The 18,555-nt window shown below is 44.5% G+C and overlaps 1 protein-coding gene across 1 annotated transcript in view; it reads left to right on the top strand.

Moving 5' to 3' along the window:
• The window catches only part of LOC146020567 (chondroitin sulfate proteoglycan 4-like), a 33,182-nt gene that overhangs the window by 2,784 nt on the left and 11,843 nt on the right, over positions 1-18,555 (top strand). The window contains exons 2-4 of the mRNA XM_083153789.1: positions 11,057-11,220; positions 12,477-16,022; positions 17,252-17,722. Coding sequence (XP_083009915.1) covers positions 11,057-11,220; positions 12,477-16,022; positions 17,252-17,722 — 4,181 coding nt within the window. The remainder of the gene's footprint in view (positions 1-11,056; positions 11,221-12,476; positions 16,023-17,251; positions 17,723-18,555) is intronic.

The following is an 18,555-nucleotide window of genomic DNA, read 5'->3' as shown; positions in this document are numbered from 1 at the left end:
GGTGGTAATCTCTGCTGGGCAGGAGATTTCCTGTAATATGTTGCATCTCTGTCAGTAAAGTTTCATATTAATACTCTGTTGGCATGTCTGCCACCATTATTCCTTATCTCATACTGGGCGGGATGTTCTGACATCTGCTGCCCTCTGCCGGGTACCACATTCTTAATAATCGCATATGCAATTATTAACACAAAGGACAGCTCTTGCGATAAGAGCTGTCCTTTGCGATGCGGCACCGTCCCCGGACTTCTGGGTCTGAGACCTGGGAGTCCATTTGCGCTTGCGCAGAGCACCTGGGGAGTCCGCAGGACATGCTGGGAGGGATCCGTGATGGGTCCCTCACACAGCACTGCGGTAAGAAGCCCCTAGGCTTCTATAGGTTTCGCCAGCAAAAGCTAACAGGGTTTTTTACCGCATTTCTGTTTTATAGCATCCTGCCCACTGTATTTAATAGTGTATGAACATATAAAATTACGTGGGCAATATGTTACATTAATTACTATACACACAAGGCCTGACAATTATTGTATATTAACACCGTTATTTTCGGCGAATCGGGCTGTTTTCACTCCTTGCAGTGAATTTTTTTCACTGAAAATCTGATTCACCCTATTCACTGTTCACTGTCGCCGAAAGCGACCAGTGAATGCCGGCCAGTTCTCCGTTTCATGCTCGCTGCAATTCGCTGGTGTATTTCAATGGGGTTTTGGTTCTAATTCGCAGAGAGTGTATTCAATGCTGGGATGGAGAACTGCTTTCACCGTGATTTTTGCCATGATTCACCGTTTTGTTTGTTTGGTGTCAGAAAATCAGATTTTTTTTTTTTTTTGTGAAGGGGCATGCTATTTTTATTCATGTGCTTGAAACACATTAATATATATTTAAAAAAAAATGTTTGTATTATTATTATTTTTTTTTTTTTTTTACTCATTCGCCAGCAGGGGGCCGGGAGCCACTTATTAGATATTCATATATTCACTGCACTCTGGGACCAGTGAAGAGGCTCCCTACCCCTGTCCCCTGCCAGCTCTCTGGACGGGGCAGCTTGTGCTGCCTGTGTACCTGGAGCCCTCCCCCACAAATTCTGGGGCAGCCAGGGAGGCTTATATCTCCCTGCCTGCCTCCGTCCCCCTGGCTCAGGGGTTAAAATTCGCCGTCAGGGGCAGCGAGCCCCTGCGGCATTGAATAGGGTGACAGGGAGGGCTGTCAGCGAATGCTGCAGCGCTCCTGAACCCTGCAAATGTTCAGCGAATCCTAAACAGGATTCGCTGCTCATGGAGAAAAAAAACATTGAATACTCCCCTTTGGGTGATATTTAATGGGATGAGAGATTCAGAAAGTGAGAGATTTGGTGAGAAATCTCCAGGTTTTTTTAAGCGTCAATCATTTACACTGCAAAATCAGACTGGTTTTGCAGTGTAAATGATTGCCGCATTTCTTCCCAAATCTCTCATTTTCTGAATCTCTCATCCTATTAAATCTAACCCTTTGAGTGCCAACGTTGCTGTGAGAGATTCTGAAAATATCTGCTAAAAATTCCATTGCTGCTCACAGCGACTGTTCTTTTTTTGGGTGCAATATTTAACTAAACTTCAATGAATTGACTTGGCTGCGTTTATATATATATTTATTTATACCAAGCGAACAGTGAGCAGCGCTGGCATTTTTAACAGATCTTGAGGATCTCTCACAGCAACGTTGGCACTGGAAGGGTATAGCCCAATACACACTAGCTGACCTGGCCAATGTTATAGTTAACCGAGGTTGAGAACCACTGCACTAGAGGATATTGTGAAAGATATCGCTCAGAAGCCCCTTTATCAGCAATATCTTTCACAATGTCCTCTAGTGTGCATGGGGCTTGTGTGTATGGGGCTTTGGAGTATAATATTCCATAAAATCTTCAGTTTCAGATAGTTGTAGCTAATGCTTGGTAGTCTTTAATGCTGTTCCCTGTAGTGGCTAGCTGCTGGCGTGGGATCCCTGTGGTGGCTAGCTGCTGGCGTGGGATCCCTGTGGTGGCTAGCTGCTGGCGTTGGATCCCTGTGGTGGCTAGCTGCTGGCGTGGGATCCCTGTGGTGGCTAGCTGCTGGCGTGGGATCCCTGTGGTGGCTAGCTGCTGGCGTGTTATCCCTGTGGTGGCTAGATGCTGGCGTGGGATCCCTGTGGTGGCTAGCTGCTGGCGTGGGATCCCTGTGGTGGCTAGCTGCTGGCGTGGGATCCCTGTGGTGGCTAGCTGCTGGCGTGGGATCCCTGTGGTGGCTAGCTGCTGGCGTGGGATCCCTGTGGTGGCTAGCTGCTGGCGTGGGATCCCTGTGGTGGCTAGCTGCTGGCGTGGGATCCCTGTGGTGGCTAGCTGCTGGCGTGGGATCCCTGTGGTGGCTAGCTGCTGGCGTGGGATCCCTGTGGTGGCTAGCTGCTGGCGTGGGATCCCTGTGGTGGCTAGCTGCTGGCGTGGGATCCCTGTGGTGGCTAGCTGCTGGCGTGGGAACCCTGTGGTGGCTAGCAGCTGGCGTGTTATCCCTGTGATGGCTAGCTGCTGGCGTGTTATCCCTGTGATGGCTAGCTGCTGGCGTGGGATCCCTGTGGTGGCTAGCTGCTGGCGTGTTATCCCTGTGGTGGCTAGCTGCTGGCGTGGGATCCCTGTGGTGGCTAGCTGCTGGCGTGGGATCCCTGTGGTGGCTAGCTGCTGGCGTGGGATTCCTGTGGTGGCTAGCTGCTGGCGTGGGATCCCTGTGGTGGCTAGCTGCTGGCGTGGGATCCCTGTGGTGGCTAGCTGCTGGCGTGGGATCCCTGTGGTGGCTAGCTGCTGGCGTGGGATCCCTGTGGTGGCTAGCTGCTGGCGTGGGATCCCTGTGGTGGCTAGCTGCTGGCGTGGGATCCCTGTGGTGGCTAGCTGCTGGCGTGGGATCCCTGTGGTGGCTAGCTGCTGGCGTGGGATCCCTGTGGTGGCTAGCTGCTGGCGTGGGATCCCTGTGGTGGCTAGCTGCTGGCGTGTTATCCCTGTGGTGGCTAGCTGCTGGCGTGGGATCCCTGTGGTGGCTAGCTGCTGGCGTGTTATCCCTGTGGTGGCTAGCTGCTGGCGTGTTATCCCTGTGGTGGCTAGCTGCTGGCGTGGGATCCCTGTGGTGGCTAGCTGCTGGCGTGGGATCCCTGTGGTGGCTAGCTGCTGGCGTGGGATCCCTGTGGTGGCTAGCTGCTGGCGTGGGATCCCTGTGGTGGCTAGCTGCTGGCGTCTTATCCCTGTGGTGGCTAGCTGCTGGCGTCTTATCCCTGTGGTGGCTAGCTGCTGGCGTCTTATCCCTGTGGTGGCTAGCTGCTGGCGTCTTATCCCTGTGGTGGCTAGCTGCTGGCGTCTTATCCCTGTGGTGGCTGGCTTATGTCTCCTTTTCCCCACATGTAATGTATTTCCCTGTGGCTGCTGTGTCCCCCATCATCTACACTCCTGTAGTCTGTAATGAGTGGAGGAGTTAATAGGTTTAGAAAGCAGATGTCATGCACTACTTTAAAGACCAACAGCTGAGACCCATTCACCCTCCTAAAATATACAGAAGTGCAGATCTGTAATTGTCCTAATTCCTTAACACGTTCTATGCCAGATAACTTGCTGGAAAATCGCCTAAGCAGTGCTGCATTGTGAATAGGCAATAGCATGTGTCCCCATGAATGCTAACTACCCGTCAATTGAGGTAGATAGGAATCGCTCACTTGGGGACACTGACAAGTCTATAAGGCTATTAAATGATTGTCGCTTTAAAAAAAACTTTCTGATTTCCCAGGCATTCTCCACATCTGGCGAATATCGATCCTATTACTTTTTGCTGAATGTGCTTATTTACGATTACCAGCATTGTGTTAAGGTGCCAGACAATAACCCATATACATATAGGGTAGTATTCAATGCAGCTGGCGAGGGGGTTAAACAGCTGTTTATTTATAAGACATGTGCAGCAGCTTGACAATGTTAAAAATTGTGCCTCCATCACTCCCTAAAAGCTGGTGCCTCACAACTCCCTGCACAGTCCCCCCCCCCCCCCCCCATGACAATTGGTGCCTTACACCTCCAAGTAGGCTAATAAAATAGGCTCCATCTCTATCCCTATAAGCTGATGCCTCACACCTCAACTCTGTACTAAATAAATGATAATCCAAAATCACAAGCCTTAAGTGGCGAGTTTAATGACAGGCAGAACACTATTTAGACTCGGCGTAAATGATTGCCACTTTAAAAAAAAACCTGGAGATTTCTTACCAAATCTCTCTTTCTGAATCTCTTATTCTCTCTATTCAATTTCACCCTTTATCTTTTTTTAACACAACAATTTTTATTTCTATTTATCGACGTTGACATTTTAAGCGGATATTTTTGCGAATCTCTCACAGATTTTGGCACTCAACGAGTTAAGGTAACCATATGTTTCAAAAGGGGCAGACTAGATGGGCCAAATAGTTATTATCTGTCATCAAATGCTGATTCAATACATGGCGCCATAAGGGATCTGCAGCGCCAAGTTATAGAGTACAAACAAAAATGCAAAAGAAGAAAACAGTGACTACATTTTAAGACAGCATAGGACAAGTGCAGGGTGTATAAACTTAAGCTGGGTACACACACATATGTTTATCTGTCCAATCTGTCTGCTGGGAACAAAAATGTGGCAATGTATGTGAGCAAATGACAATCAACCATTTGCTCCGAAACCCTGGAAAATGGATAAAAATTGTTGGATAAATTTGTTACATCCATTGGCCAGTATTCAATGATCCAGCGAGCGCAGGGGCAGCGTACGCTGTATTGCCTGCGCTCGCAGGGCATTCCCTTAATTTTGATTCGCTGCCTGCCCCGCTGTTCACAGTATTCAACGACTTAGGGGTTTGCTGACCCTGATGGCGAAAGTACCCCAATAGGGCGCCACGGTGGCAGCAGGCATGATGGCGGGCGGCCGGCCGGCGCTGCGCAGCCATGAGGAGGACAGGGCGGCCGCTGCTGAGGAAGAGAGGGCTGCAGTATAGAAATATTAACTGCAGGGAGGGCCGGGGGAGCCAGGCAGCTGGTCCTGCTCTGTGCATATGTAATGAGCAGGACCTAGCACAGTGAATATCTAATGAGTGGGTCGTCCCCCCCCCCCCCCCCCCCCCTGCATATGTAATGAAAAAGAAATACACTAAAAAATAAAAATATGTTTATGTGCTGCATGTCAAGCAAAAAAAAAATTTGCAAGATCCTGCAAATAATAAACTGATTTTTCAACACCAAAAAATTGAAACGAAAACATTTATTTTATAAGTACACATTTCAGCTCTCCAAAAAAAGATGTTGAAGGTGAAAATCACAGTGAAAGCATTCTCCATTTTAGCATTGAATACACTGTCGGCGAATTAGAGTCCAAACCCCACAGCAGCAAATAGCGGCAACTATGAAACAGTTGCAGTGGCGCAGAGAGGTGGGTGTGGGGGGGACTGTTGATTTTACCTGGGTCCCATTCCCCCTCCCCTACTGCAAAGAGCTGGGCAGCACAGCCTCTTTCCCCAGCCCAGCACACACTGCTCAGTGCCGTGTGCTAAGGAGTGAGGGAGAGTCAATGGCAGCATGTCCTCTCTCCCTGACACCCACCTACTGGTCAGCTGCCCGCCTGCACCCCCTGCAAAGTTGTGGTTTTTTTTTGTTTGTTTTTTAAACGGGGGCTTTGCATTGGCCATGCCACATTTTGCTGTCAGCACCCCTGACTCTGGGTGGACGATAGACTCTACACCCCCCAGCTGTGCGATTTCAGTCCAAAAGTGATCTGTCTACAATGCTTAGAAATGAAGCACGAACCGTTCCATGTGTTTGGCCCCTGGTGATGTGCGGTCCTGTGCATATAGCTATGGCCTGACTAGAATTAAACTGCATGCAGTAAAAATCTAGTCATCCCTGCAGAGAACACTGGCTGTGCGCAATCACTCAGCGCACATTGCTGGTGCAGCGCTGTGTGCTGAGCGATCTGTGCTTAACAGCTCCCATCACCCTGTGTGTACGGGGCAGAACTCTCTCTGCACGTGTTACATCTGCCCCACTTGCAATACACATGGTTTTTCCGGCAATCGGGTCTGAATTCGGCACATAGGGGGTGATTCTGATTTACCCGTTTTATAGCGATTTCGACCCAGTCTCAATGTTCTGGGGACCGATCATGGTCTAGAATGCGCACGTGCAGCCCCCCTTTAGGACTTGCTTAGTCGCGGAGCCATTCGCAAACATTGGGACTCGTATTCGGGAGGGCGGCATCTCAGGTGCTCGGTAACATGCGATATTTGCAGCTTACCGAGAACCAGAATTAGGCCCATAGTACAGATTTAAAATGGAAAACAAAACCACGGGCCCTAGAGAAATCACTAATCTTCTAAATCTATTCTCTTACAGATAATACTCACAGAGATCAGGTGTGTACTAAGAATATCAACATTTTAACTTTATGCTGCAGAAATAAACAACACATTAAAATATTAATAATACAATAATCATTTAATTTTAATAGTTCATCATTGTGTCTTATTTGCGTGGCTCATTTGCAGGAGATAGGGGGAATCTATTGTGTTTTTTATAAGTGAGAGATGTTGCCCATAGCAACCAATCAGATTCTACTTATTTATCTAGCACTTTCTAGAGCAGGGATGGCTAACCAGTCTGAGGAAAAGAGACTAAAAATATCTGTAGTCAAGCTGAAGAGACGATATGATGCGTGTCTACAAAAATATGGTGTGTCTACAAAAATATGGCGTGTCCTAGCGGTACAAGGCCATGCCCCATTTTCGTACAAGCACCGCCACCTAAAATACACTAAAAGAGCCAGATCCACATAAAATACATTTTGAAATATAGAACCACATAAAGGGGGTTATTCAGACCTGATCGCTGCACAGCGTGCAAGGCCATTCAGGAAAAAAGAAATCCAGCTTCTCCTGATCACTGGCCGTTAGGGCAGTTGGTTGACAGGAAACCAGCATTTGTGGGTGTCACCCACCCGTTTTCTGAGTGTGTCATGGAAAACTTGCAGGCTTGCCCATGCATATTCCGGAAGGGTCTGGGATCTGATCTCAGCTCTGCTAAATCACCCAGCAGCGACCAGAATAACCCCCACAATACATTGAAAAAGTCAGATTCACATCATACACAACAGCTACTTCATGGGTCATTACAGCCTGCCCCAGCTCGGTAGGCAGCTACCCCCTGACCCCCACCGCTGCCACCACAAAGTTCTCACCTTGAGACTGCATGTGGATGCCTTGAGCTCCGCCTCTTGTCATGTGACATCATGATATCACACTGCAGAGCAGATCATGCTCCTCCCAGATAGTGAAGCCTCCTCTGAACATCTGCGCATCTGTCAGAGGAGGCAGGCTGTCGGTGCGTGTGCCGCATCCCAACAAAGAAAGAGCCGCATGTAGCTTAAGAGCCACCGGTTGGACATCGCTCTTCTAGAGGATAATATCTGGAATGTTATTGCTTGGTATGGGCAACATCTCTCACTTTTTATAAAATGTACCCCTCATTCTTTAGTGTTCACATTGATCGGCAACTATTAAAGGGGGGGGGGGGGTCATGGTTTAAAAGAGGGGTTCCATTGTGTCTTAAGGTGCCGATATGGGGAAATAGGGTGATCGTAGTATAATTCCTTCAGTTCAATCACTTATTTGCAGTTACCAGTAGTATTGTGGGTGATACTAATGCCACTTGACTTAATGCCACATCACTCTGCTGAGGACAAGTGGACTTGTGACTTTCAGCCTGATCTACAATGGATTTTGATAATTGAGAAATATAATGGGCAGAAGAGATCATAATAAATAAATAAATATCTATATATATATATATATATATATATATATATATATATATATATATATATATATATATATATATATATATATATATATATATATAGTGTTTTACTGTTGGCATTTGTTTTAAGTATTTACATGTCTGAACAAGTACTGTAGCTCCTGGAATGCCGGAATAATATGGATATGTGGTCTGTTTCTTTTAACACTGTTTGACTTGACTAGGCCGAGGAATTTTAGACTTTTGGAATAGTTGTTAAAAATAATATAGATAAACTCTTTTTCACAATAAACAGCTGGTTTAAAGAAATTGCAGATAACGTCAATTGAACAAAACCCATAAAGTCTTTTATATGTAGGAGTTGAGATACTATATTCCTTAAATTGTATACTCCTGTTATCAATCACGTTAAAATTTAAAACCGGAGTGTTTTTTGTTTTAAATAAATCTGTGGCAGGCTATAAGAAGAATGCCAGTAGTAACCTTTTTGCCTTGGTGTGTATTGTGCTGCTATCCATGATTTATAATTCTGCTGTATTATGGACTACCGTAGCAACCACTGTTACATGACAGATGATGAAGCGAGCTGAGAGGCATCCTCTGCTTCCTTTACATGTCATTCTAAGAGCTGTACGTGGAACTGGTGGCCATATTTGTTGTTTTGTCCAGAATGACATGGAAAAGGAGATCATTTTGTTTAGAATGACAGCTAAAAAAATATCTGTTGCAATCTTAACAGTTACTCCACTGACTATTGAATCCTATTAAATATTCTTGGAATTAAAATGTTATTTTCTTTAACCAATATATTCCTCCACTACATTTTTAATGGGCTTGCCCTGATTTCGCACTTTACCTTCTCCCATATTTTGCACCACTTAAATGACTGTTTGGTTGTTGCAATGGTGGAACATTGCTGGAGTTACATATTATAGCAGTGTTTTATGAATGGAAAGTTATATAAAGTATTACTGTAAAAATATATCAGCTCAGTTTGATGTCCCCTCAGGTCCGATGCGCGGTCCCGTGCGCATCGGACCCAAGCAGGTGGTCCGACCTGCTGGCCGTCGGACCAACCGCCCTGGGACCTCCTATGCGTGCAGTGGGGGGCAGGCTGCTGGGTCCGGCCAGCTGGTTGGGTGGCGGCGGCTGGGAAGCGGAGTGGGCGGGCAGCGGGGTCCCTGCGGCGCTGGTCAGGCGGATGGGAACTGAGAGAGTAGCACTATTCGCCGTGCTGCGGCACGGGAAGCGCTGCTGCGTTTGAAATGCTGGCCGGACACGGATTGAGTGAATCTCAACCAATCAGCATCCGGCCAGTGTTTTCAAATTTAGCAGCACTTCCTGTGCTGCCGCCCAGCGAATAGCGCTACTCACTCAGTTCCCATCTGCTGCACGGACCCGCTGCCCGCCCCACTGACCCGCAAGCGATTTATTGCATGTATAATCAAGTATCACATTGTAAGCAGACTTCCGGGGAGTTGCCGGGGCTCTTTCAAGGACAAACTGGTCCAATTTGTCCTAAGGACAAGTCGAACCCAGTGTATGGGGGCCTTAAAACCTTACAGGTGTGGAGTTTGTCATTTGAGCATGCTCCATCTTTAAGTCCATATATACTTTAGCCATTACTTTGTGACATCTTAGTCACCGCAATCATTGCAATGATTATGGTATAAAGGGTTGACATAGGCACAAGAGCTCCCAGCACTAGTCTAATCAGCGCACTGAAAATGCTGGTTCTCGCGGATGTTGAGTTATGAGTACCAGCATTTTCTTACTTAAGTGCCCCATTGTGATGCTGTGTGCGCTGCGCTAGGGCTTGAAACTGCACCATCGCCCTAGTTTTGTCGGATTGTTGCTCCCACCCCAGGACGGATGTGAGCAGAACTCCACTAGTCGGCGGTAGTAGCGCACTGGTTAGAATAGTGATCTAAATATTCAGTGCAGAGAATAGAATTGACCCCACTGAACAGGTTTCATGCTACTAAAGTGATTTGTATTGCAACAATTTGCAACTAATAAATTGTTAACGTGAGTAACTTCAGCTGCTGTGAAACTACACATCCCTGTATGCCGTGCCACACTTTTGCATACCATAGCAGCATAAATGTGGCAGGGAATGCTGGGAGTTGTAGTTCCACTGCAGCTGCTGTGCCACAGGTTGCATACCCCTGGGCCAGTGATCTAGTCCTGTGAAGGGATACCTTTAATTTTAACTGACCTGCGTTAAAAAAAAAAAAAAAAAAGTTCATTACATATTACAACTCAGTGATAATTATGGTCCTTTAAGAACCAACCATTAAAATACCAGGAATTGGTAGCATTTTTAAGGTTGTGTTTTGACAAAAGTCCTAACATGACCCCTTAATGTCGTCTGTGTTGAGATGGGTTAATTATCTGATTCCTGGCAAATAGGGAGTGCACTGTGGGCCTTATTCAGGTCAGTTCGTTCGGACCCCTTCGTTCGCAAGGGGTCCAATATTTGGTGTATGTGCAGGGTAATTTCTGCGCAGGGTGTTCGCTGGGCGCATGCACCCAAGTGTGCGGGCAAGGGGCGGAGGCCTGGCCCATTTGCATATGGGAATGCCCAGCATTTCATGGGCTTTCCCATGAGAACGCTAAGCGTTGTCATGCAAATTACGCAGTTTGGCCAGCTGACATCATCGGATGTCAGATGCCCGCCCACTTCCTCCCGAGCGTCAACCCATATACAGTATGTGACTTCACAATCCTGTAGAATGTCATTGTTGACTGTAGATGAATTCTCCTTCACTGGAATTGAGGGGTCAGATACAAACCACCAGACTCCTATTCTTCCCCCACTAAGCTGTGCATTTGAGAATCCATCTAAAGCAGATGTGTCCATCAGACTTGCAGTTGAAGTCTGTAGCATAGGCATTTCTAAAATGAGTGCAAGGTGTGCGATGTACAGCAGACCCTGGGTCCAAGGGGACCCACAACGCAACAGAGGCGTATCTTAAAACACTTTGACTCTGGGAGATTTGTGTACCGATATAAGAGGGGGACGGGAGGCACCCAATTTTCATGAGCCTCCCAGCTAATCCAGCGGAGAAGGCAAGTATTATGCCCCTCTTGATCCAACCCTTAAGAACTGCAGCCACAGTAGGTTCCGGGGTGGGCATGAGCATTTGTCTTTCATTTATGTTGTACCTATTTTACTATATGTTGATAAACTAATTATTATCTTCAGATTTGTTTTTTCTTTCCCTATCATAGCGTCTTTTTATGGTGAAAGTTACATTGAATTGAAAAAAGTGGAATCGTTTGCCAAATCGTCTCTTCAGTTACGTTTCCGAACCAGCAAGGCAGATGGGTTACTGTTTTTGGCAGCTGGAAAAGAGGACTACTGCTTGGTTGAGCTACGCGCAGGACATGTGCAGGTGGGACTTGTCCTTTACAATAATCTTTTCCCTAGTTGCTTATTCTTAACTAGTTACCAGTCCGTCAAAATGATAACCATAATGTCTGCGCTGGCTGCTGTGTGCGGCAGAACAGAGCAACACTCATCTGGCGGTGAGAATCAGCATTAGCCTTTTATGACTATATATACAGATGTAGCACCTCTCAGCTGGCGGAGAGGCGCTGCATCTGACTGGGACACGCGAGCGTCTCACACTATGTCAGATGGCGAGCAGCAACGATTGGCGATAGAATTGCCAGGGCCAGCTCTAATGAGAGCTGCTCTATCTGTACAAGACTAAATCATCCTCACATTTTTGAGATTAAGTACTGCCAGTGACCACTAGAGGCCACTCAATGAACCAAATTACTACTTAACAGAAAGTGAAACCAAAATGATATGTTTCAAACTTCTTGGATATGGAGAGAGGGAGCTGTGAAGACAGAGATTAGAGGTAAGAGCAGATAGGGACTAAGCCAGTGATGACTTACCTTGACACTCCAGCTGTTGTTGAACTACACATCCCAGCGTGCAATGCTACAGTTTTACTATTTGGCCATGCTTAAACTGATGCAGGGCATGCTTGGATTTGTAGTTCAACAACAGCTGGAATGTCCAGGTTAACCATCACCAACCATTAAGCCATAATTTTGACAGGTTTTTAACTAGTTTATATGATTGTTTCAGAATCTGGTGTCGTCTTGTTGATTTTTTTTATTTATTTTGTATTTCTTAATCATTTTAAGTGTAGGACTCTGCACTGCCCTCCCAACTCTAAATCTGTTTATACATTTTAAATGTGACCCACCCGTAGATATTTAAAAATCTGAAACAAATCTCCCAACTGTGAATCAGAGCCTTTTTTGTATATATCGGAATATATAGGAATCGGCATGAGCGAAAATGGACACAAATTCACCAAAAACACGTGAATTTGCGGCATTTTCACAGATACATGCCTCGGGCTAAAAATCAGCACTGAGATTGAATAGGGCGAATCAAGTTTCCCAGACCAACAGGCAAAAACTTGATGATTTTTTTTTTCCTAAAAGTTTAGTTGTAAATGCTAGACATGTTCTGTAAGAGAAGTCTACGTTTCACAGATCTTAATTTACTAGTCACATTAGCATGCTCATGCTGCTATTATATTCGTTGTGCTGATCTCAAACTATATATTTGTGACTTCAGGATCATATGCTGTGAAATATAATCTTTCCTTTTTTTTTTTTTTTGTAGGTGAAATTTAGCCTTGGAAAAGGGGAAGTGGTACTTCTCATTGACCAAGGACCTCCCTTAAATGACTTGGAATGGCACTTAGTTAAATTACACCAGGAAAAGACAGATGTTACACTTACAGTTGATAAATATGTGAAATCTAGTGTCCTAAGTCTTGGCGAGTCAAATACACTCAACGTACAGCATGGTCTTTATGTAGGTGGCATTGGAGACCTGAAAGTCCCATATGCAAAAGACGTACATGAATACTTCAGGGGGTGTCTGGAGGACGTTGTGTTCAATGAGTATGAATTACTTTTATCTCTCAGGCCATACCCTGGTCTAAAGCATGTCCACGAGGTTTCTCTAGGATGCAGTGAGGAGTTCTTTATAAATGAAGATGATCCCATCAGTTTGTTCAGTTCCAAGTCTTACTTAGCTTTTCCCCGTTGGGCCACAGAAGAGGCGGCAGTCTGGGAGTGCTTGGTGCAGGCCACTGTTGGAAGAGGTTTGCTTCTGTATCAGTCAGGAAAAGCGGAGGATTTTATTTCACTGGAAATTATAGACTGGACCGCGAGAGCCACGATCAGAAAAAGCGAACATATTGTAAATCTTGATTCTGCTGGTACCATTATCGAAAATAAATGGCATCACATTAAACTTAAAATCACATCAAAACATCTTCACCTGACACTGGATGAGAAAATGGAAAAGGTTCCGCTCTCTTCTCCTGTTAAAACTCATGGTTCTATGTATGTAGGCGGTGTTGATGAAGTGTCTCGTCACCACGTAAAACGCTTGGGTCTATCAACACTTTCTGGAAAGCATGCGAAGGGAGGAACTTTCAAAGGATGTATTAAAAACATAAAGGTTAATTCGGTTAAGTATGGATTAAAAAATGTCTTGTCCACTAGAGATATTTCACCTGGTTGCAAAACTGAAGTTGTTTTGAGTACTGTCCCGGCAATAGAAGCGAGTACTTCCCGATTAAAAACTGTGGATTCTACCACTTCAGTTTCTACCACCATGGCAACAAATAATAATGGAAAATATAACTTTATTGTGCTTAATAACTTAGTGGTTCAGGAGGGTAGCAAAGCCACCTTACAATCTAAACATATCAAATTGAATTTGGACTTTAAAGGGCTTGGCCTGCGTCAGTCACAGGTTTCATTTAAGGTAGCGGAATATCCACTACATGGCCAGTTGAAAATTGATGTTTCTTCACAAGATATGGGCACATTTACTATGCTGGATCTGTGGCACGGGCGAATAACGTATATCCACGATGGCTCAGAGGGAACGAGTGATCGTTTTAGCTTTTCTGTTACTACAACCAGCAAGAATGAGATGCCCTTATATCTGCGAGACCAAAAGCACCACATCTTCAACATTACTGTGACACCATATAATGATGTTCCGGAACTGCTTCTACCAGAGGGGAACTTGTTCACCTTACTGGAAAACTCCAAAAAACGTCTCACCGGCAGTCTGCTAAACATTTCTGATGTGGACACAGAGCCACAGAACCTACATTTGGTGGTGCTTGGCAATCTGAATAAAGACGCTGGTTTTTTAGAAAATGTGAAAGAGCCAGAAAATGCACTCACCACATTTTCTTATGCCGATCTACTTGAAGGCAACATATTTTATGTCCACCATGGGGTCAAGAACGCAAGACTCGTGTTAAGAGTTAACGATGGTGATAAAGTAAGCAACACCGTTGTGTTGAGAATTTTGGCGGTTCCTCTTATTTATAAAGTAATTAATAACTCAGGGATTGTAGTGACACAAGGAGAAAGTGCTTTAATCCAGACCAGCAATTTAGCAGTAGAAACCAATGCTATGAATCAGGAGGTAGAAATTAAGTATGACATTATCGAGATGCCAAAGTTTGGTCAGATTCAGAGGAGAAGCTCTGGAAATGAATGGAAGCTAGCGACCTCATTTACTCAGCGTTCTCTTGAGCGAGACAGAATACGATACCTTAGTACCTACAAGTTAATTCAAGAAGCTGACATAATGGAAACCGTAACATTTAAAGTCACCGTAGCCAACCGATCCAGTGAAGATCTGGTATTTTCAATTAAAGTTAGGTGGCTCAAATATACATTGCAAAGAAATGTTCCTTTAAACATTGAAAGCACAAAGAAGACCATAATTGGGTATAACCACCTACATGCCGTTGTTGAGGGCATCAACATTGAGGACAAGGATATTTATTATAAGATAAAGTCTTTGCCTGGTAAAGGGAAAATTCTAGATAAAAATGAGGTGCTAAGCGAAAATGCCATGTTCAGCCAAATGGATGTAGCAGAAGGAAAGATTGAGTATGAACTAAGCAATCCACATAATGAAGACACTCAGGATTCCTTTAACTTCATACTGTTCACCAAACATGCGGAATCCAAATCCTATAACTTTACTATCAACATTAAAGCAGATTTGAACAGTATAATTTTGACAAACAAGGCCTTGTCTGTAGTAGAGGGCGAAACGCGTCTTGTAACGAAGGATGAATTCTTTGTTGAAACATTAAGTAATAAAATGTTCTTTTACAAGGTTTTAAAAAGTCCACTCCATGGCAAACTGAAGCTGATTAACTTTTCAGATTCCCTTGTAAGCAATGATAACCTCACTTCCTTCTCCAGCCGAGATATTTTGGGTGAGCGGCTCATGTATGTCCATGATAACTCGGAAACGGTGGCAGATTCCTTTGTTGTTCTTGCTTCCTCTGTAGCGTTTGAGTCTAAAAATACTGACCTAAGCACTGTACCCGTGCAAACAGAATTCACTTTTAATATATCGATCGAGTTGAAGAATGACGAGAAACCCATCCGTGTGGTTGACAAGCTTTTTCACGTAGTAAGGAACGGTCAGAGGTTGGTGACTCTAGAAGATTTGCGCTACCATGACCCCGACACTGATTTTAATGATGCCCAGTTGTTGTATTCCAGACGAGGTATTCCCAATGGAGACCTTGTTCTATCTAATGATACTTCGAAAAAGCTTTATCAGTTTACCCAAGAAGACTTGGAGGAAAACCGCGTACTTTTCCTACACCATGGCGGAGACTATGGTCGTTTTGTCCTGTTTGTAACTGATGGCAAACATTACACATCCTCCCTTCTAGAAGTTAGTGCATCAGAACCCTACATTAAAATCATTACCAACACAGGGTTGATGGTGCAGAAAGGGAAAGAGAACGTATTCACCACAGCCAACTTTACTATTGCCACAAACATGTACGTTGAAAGTGATCGGGACATCGTTTATAATATTAGATTGCCACCAAAACATGGAAAGATTTTTGTACAGAACTTGATCCAGGGATCCTTCACCCACCGAGACTTAAAAAATAGCCATGTGGTTTACAAACATAACGACGGCAATTATCTTTCTGACACGTTCAACCTTACTGTAAGCATTAACACCATGACGTTGGATGTTGAAGTCAAAGTTCGTGTTTATTTGGAAAGTCATCAGCAGCTTCCTACTGTGCAGCATCTTAATAGCCTCTTGGTAGAGGAAGGGAAACCGGTTAAAATAGACAAAGACAAGTTGCAAGTGAGTATTTCCCATGGCTTTAATTAGCTTGCATTGTAGTGATGCTACTTGCCTGTTTTATTGGAGTTAATAATGCCTTTGTCTTCGAATTCCATGGATATGGGTCTGTACACACATACAGTACGTTTGTAGCCATCCAGTCATTCTGGTATACCCCAGCACGCTGCGGTTGCATCCGGTGGCTGCGGGTTTGATATAACTGGCCGATTGTTGGCATCCAGATGGTTAGTATACCGATTTCGGAATTCTGGGCATCGGTACTCCAACAGGGGGCGATCGCAAAAAAGCACATTGTGGGCTCGGCACGCCGCAGGCTCAGTGGCCCACTGCGCTCACCACAGGTTGTATTCTCCCTCTATGGAGGTTGTGAACCACCACGAAGGAGTATACCCCCTGTTGGTCGGGATTTTTCCGTCAGTATACTGACCGCCGGGATTCCGACCGTCGGCCAGTCATCCGGCACCTCAGCAGGACAGCAGCATAGAATACTCCATCCTGCCAAATGGGTTCTATTTAGTGGGACCAACTAAACCACAATGTGTGGCCCAAGCTTAACCCACCCATCATACTTAACATTTGGCATACCATCAGTCAGGATTCCAGTACTGGCTCTGATGGCCATCCCCTGGCAGTAGTCGGGATGCCAGCTTCAGTATTGTGAATGCCAACATCCACACCGCCGGCATACTGAATGCATCCTGTTATGACTGCCAGCAGGCAGATGGGAACACACAACCTCCAAACTGGCTTATCTTCTGTACAGGATGATAGCAGACCACTATATCTAGCCATATACATTTTACTTGGTTAGGCACAGCTAAGCAGATAGGGCCTGATTCTAAGAAAGAGTAAACCATTCTGCACTGCAGGTGGGACAGATGTAATGTGCATGAAGAGCTTTCCAAACTCAAATCAAAATTTCTGTGTAAAATAAAGCTGTAGAGTGTTTGCTGGCTACATGCAAAAGCAACCAGTATTTACCCTGCATGCAAAAACAAAATAAATTTGCACTACTGGCATTGCGGTATAGTTTGTCCAGGTCAGTTACTTCCTCTTTTTTCCCCAGAGTCTGGTCCATAATTCTTATTTTTAACTTCAAGGGGTTTATATTGAATTGTTGACTGTTTGGCAGTTTGTGTGAACCTCCTTATCAAACAAATATATCTGATGCCTCTAGATAGGCAAGCCTGTTCTCCATCATCCTGTGTGTGTCTCCCTTTTTTTTCCAGGTTGTCCATGTGGATAACACGCCAGACGAGATTGTGTTTACAGTGATCACAAGTCCATCACATGGATATATCCGTAGATTTGAACCTACCGAAGGACGCTTTCCTGAAGATCCAAAGTCTATCCTGACATTTACCCAGCAAGATATCAACAAGGGGAACCTCCAGTACGTACAGTCTGAGGCTGGCTGGTTACACGATAACTTTACCCTGGATGTCACCAACGGTGTGCGAGAGATAAATGGGATTACACTCTCTGTGGATATCATTCCAATCCAGATTCCACTACAGGTCCAAAACATTACTGTGAGGGAAGGAGCATCCAAAGCCTTGACACAGGAACTTCTGTATATCCCGAACAAGCATTTCCAGGACCTTACTTCTGAGTTTGTTCTATTAGATGCACCCAAAAATGGCTATGTAGAAAACACCAGATTTCCTGGGATAAAGTTAGCTAGATTTACCAGAAAACAGGTACAGTGTACATTACATGATTTAAATGATCACCAAAATCCAATAATTAAAATGTGCATATTCACAAGTTGTTGTTTGTTTTGTTTTAAAGTGCCGTAAACATTAGTAAAAAAAAAACAGGGTAAAAAAACCACCATGGAGGTATCCAATATATAAGGCAATATTGATGGTACTGTAATATGGAACAGAATATAAAAAAAAAAGACCTTCCGGACAGTCCGTTTTGAAACTAGTTCTATTTAGAACTATTTTCAAAACGGACTGTCTGGAAGGTCTTTTTTGTATTTAAGTTCCATATTACCATCAATATTGGCTTATACTGTATATTGGATACCTCCATGGTGGCGTTTTTTTACCCTGGTTTTTTTGTGAAGTTTTTTTATATGAAATAAACCATTTTTACAAAAGAAGATATTGATGTTGCGAGAAATATATTGGAGTAAAAGATAAAAGAAACCTTTATGAGCTTTGTCCCACCCGATGAACTGTGAGTTTGGGGGTAAGCCCATTAAAAGAAAACTTTTTTTATGTTTCTCTCCTTTTTCCTTTTGAGTGACTTGATGTATGTTTACCTTTATCACACTGGGTGAACCTGGTGAAGGTTACAAAGATACTTAGATAAGCTTACAATCACACACACTAACGTGAGTGTGGTACGTCCCATTGGATTTTGAATACATTATTCCCAAAAAAGGAGAAAAAGATTAGCCATTCCGAAGAGACTCTCATGCATGGCGCTCTGACATTAGTCCAATGCATATTCTATATTATTGTTCTTTTGCTCGTGTTCTGGTTGTACAAGTGTGGCATATATTTGAGCTGCAGGTCCAAAT

Source organism: Crinia signifera, chromosome 1 (genome assembly GCF_055691185.1).
Source record: "Crinia signifera chromosome 1, ASM5569118v1, whole genome shotgun sequence".
Taxonomy (NCBI): Eukaryota; Metazoa; Chordata; class Amphibia; order Anura; family Myobatrachidae; genus Crinia; species Crinia signifera.
The sequence above is the reverse complement of the archived record's forward strand: the minus strand, read 5'-3'. Positions and strand labels throughout refer to the sequence as shown.